Raw genomic sequence first — 2,264 nt, 5'->3', positions numbered from 1 at the left:
TGTTAAAAACAGAACAAAACAAAACAAAAAAAAATCAAAAGTCTGGGATTTTATTTTTTTATCTTCTTTATATGGGAAACTAGTATTTTCACAATGCTATACATATTGCCCAGAACATGGATGAAACTTTAGTGAATGTGAAATAAAGCGTAAGGAAAATCACTATTTCCAGATAGAAAATTTGTTTATTAAGTAAGAACCGAGACATTTTCTGGAATCAGAACACAATAACTCAACAGGGCAGGATTATAGGAGAATCCTGAACATAGAAGAACACTAATCATAATTTGTAACAGTATTTTGTCATTCTTTGACAAATAAATTTTGTGCTTCGGCTACTGCTGAGGCTTTCTCCTAGTCATTGAGGATAAAAGCCAAGTTCCAGTCAATCTTGTTTTATGGCTTCTATGGAAGAGAAGATTTCCTGAAGTCTTCTGTTTTTGTTGTTTTTTTTTTTTCTGTTTTTGAGCTCCAGTCACCATTACTATTTGCAGGTTCTTATAATCAGTCAGTAGGGAAAGGGCGAAATAGCTCACCTCACCATGTTTAAGATAATGCTATCTCTCACCTCATTAGCAAGCTGTAAGTTACACAGTTGGCAAAACTACTGATAAAAAGCAAAACCATCAGAAATAACGTGCATACTGGAATCAGCAGTCACACCAAGGAGACAGATCTCACTTCATCAGGAAAGGTAGGTGATATTTGCCCTGGCAGACAAGTGACCAGCTGAAGTAAGAAAGCTGGTGACGGTTGTATTTCATGGGCTTCTCTTCAGTGAGTCCATCATAATCAACATCAGAAATAATATTATCTTCAAGATCAGCTTTTAACACAAGGGCAATAACAGAGTAATAGAACAAAAGCTAGCTGGTGATAATGTCTGTGGTTCATGAGCCTGGAAGTTATAGTTGAGGTTAATGTAACAAGATTCTTAAGATGCATAAAGCAATTCAGCAGAATATTAGAGATTCTACTACTTAGAATTTGCCCCTTTGGGCAATTTCCAGCTGCTATCTATGCTGCAAATTGATTAATAGCAATTCAGAGGTCTGTTACAACTGCATAAATACCTCAAAGGTGGGAAGGTACTGGGTATACACCTCAGAGACTGGAAGCTTCTAGATGAATAGCTCAGTGGTCGGCAGCTCAAAGCCCTGTAACTTGAGTATTGACAATTTCTCATTAAATAGCTTTGGGGTTGGCAGCTGCTGGAAATATAACATGGTGTTGGGAAGCCAAGATTTTGATAGCTTCTATACCCCAAACTACCCAGTCTGCTGTGGTTTAGTGATTGGAGACTCTTGGGTAAGTAGTTAAGTTGCCCAAAGCAGCTGGAACCATTGCTAAGGGTCTGGCAGGCTTTGGATGCACATGGAGCAGGTGTGCAATTGGATACATACCCCTTGGTCTGGGTGCATGGGCTGCCTCTGGGGCTGGAGCTGATGTTAGTAGTTTCACAGATACTGGAGACTTGGCCCGCTGATGGAGAGTTGCAGGGCACACAGGAGTCTGATGGGTCACAACTTGTGGTGCAGGTCTTTGGTTCACAGCTGGGAGATTCGCAGCTTGGCGCCTCACAGTAGGATTCTTGGCAGTAATCCAGGAGCCAGAGATTTCCTTGGTAGCTACTGGGTAAGCAGTGTCCAAAGGTAGGGCTTACATCATTGGTGCAAAGAGCAACAGAAGGAGTCACTGGGATGTAACAGCGAGTTCTGTAGGATGTAGCATTGCAGACCCCAGGATGGCCTAGGACAGACATGGAGCCGGAGTGCATGCTCGGTAGTAGCCGTGCAGGTGTGGTGTGGCTGTGGCCTGAGGACTTTTTATATCTTCGCTGGTGATTGTCAGGATCCTCTCCAGACTCTCTTCCTTCTCTATTCCTGGGACAGTAACACGGCAACATCTCATTAGTGTGATGTTTGGCTACAGCTGTTGAGGTCTTCATACTCATACAAAAATAAATTTATTTTGATTCATCAAAGTATCCATAATTGCCACTTTGGCCGTCACCCATCACTTATTATCTATAGACCATAGCTTCAGTGAATAGTGGTTTTAATGTTAATAAGCAAACTCTTGCCTGTCAAACAGTGGTTAACAAGAGTTCATGTGTCTATGGGCTTCTGCAGCATGGTTGTTAAAAGGTCAACAAGGGTTCAAGTGAGGCGGGGGACTTGTATTTTTCTACTCTCTTGACTACTGCAGACTTCAGGACTTGATTTTACTCTGAAGTAAGCTAACTAGTTTGGCTGTCTCAACAT

The 2,264-nt window shown here is 41.5% G+C and overlaps 1 protein-coding gene across 1 annotated transcript; it reads right to left on the bottom strand.

Moving 5' to 3' along the window:
• Positions 1 to 1,033: 1,033 nt before the first annotated feature.
• Positions 1,034 to 1,777, bottom strand: LOC105820817 (keratin-associated protein 24-1). Its single transcript, XM_012657378.1, has one exon. It carries the CDS (start codon positions 1,775 to 1,777, stop codon positions 1,034 to 1,036), a length of 744 nt encoding a protein of 247 aa, XP_012512832.1.
• Positions 1,778 to 2,264: the final 487 nt, after the last annotated feature.

This window comes from Propithecus coquereli, unplaced genomic scaffold, assembly GCF_000956105.1.
Source record: "Propithecus coquereli isolate 6110/MARCELLA unplaced genomic scaffold, Pcoq_1.0 Scaffold54, whole genome shotgun sequence".
Taxonomy (NCBI): Eukaryota; Metazoa; Chordata; class Mammalia; order Primates; family Indriidae; genus Propithecus; species Propithecus coquereli.
This window is presented reverse-complemented; position numbering and strand designations above follow the sequence as displayed.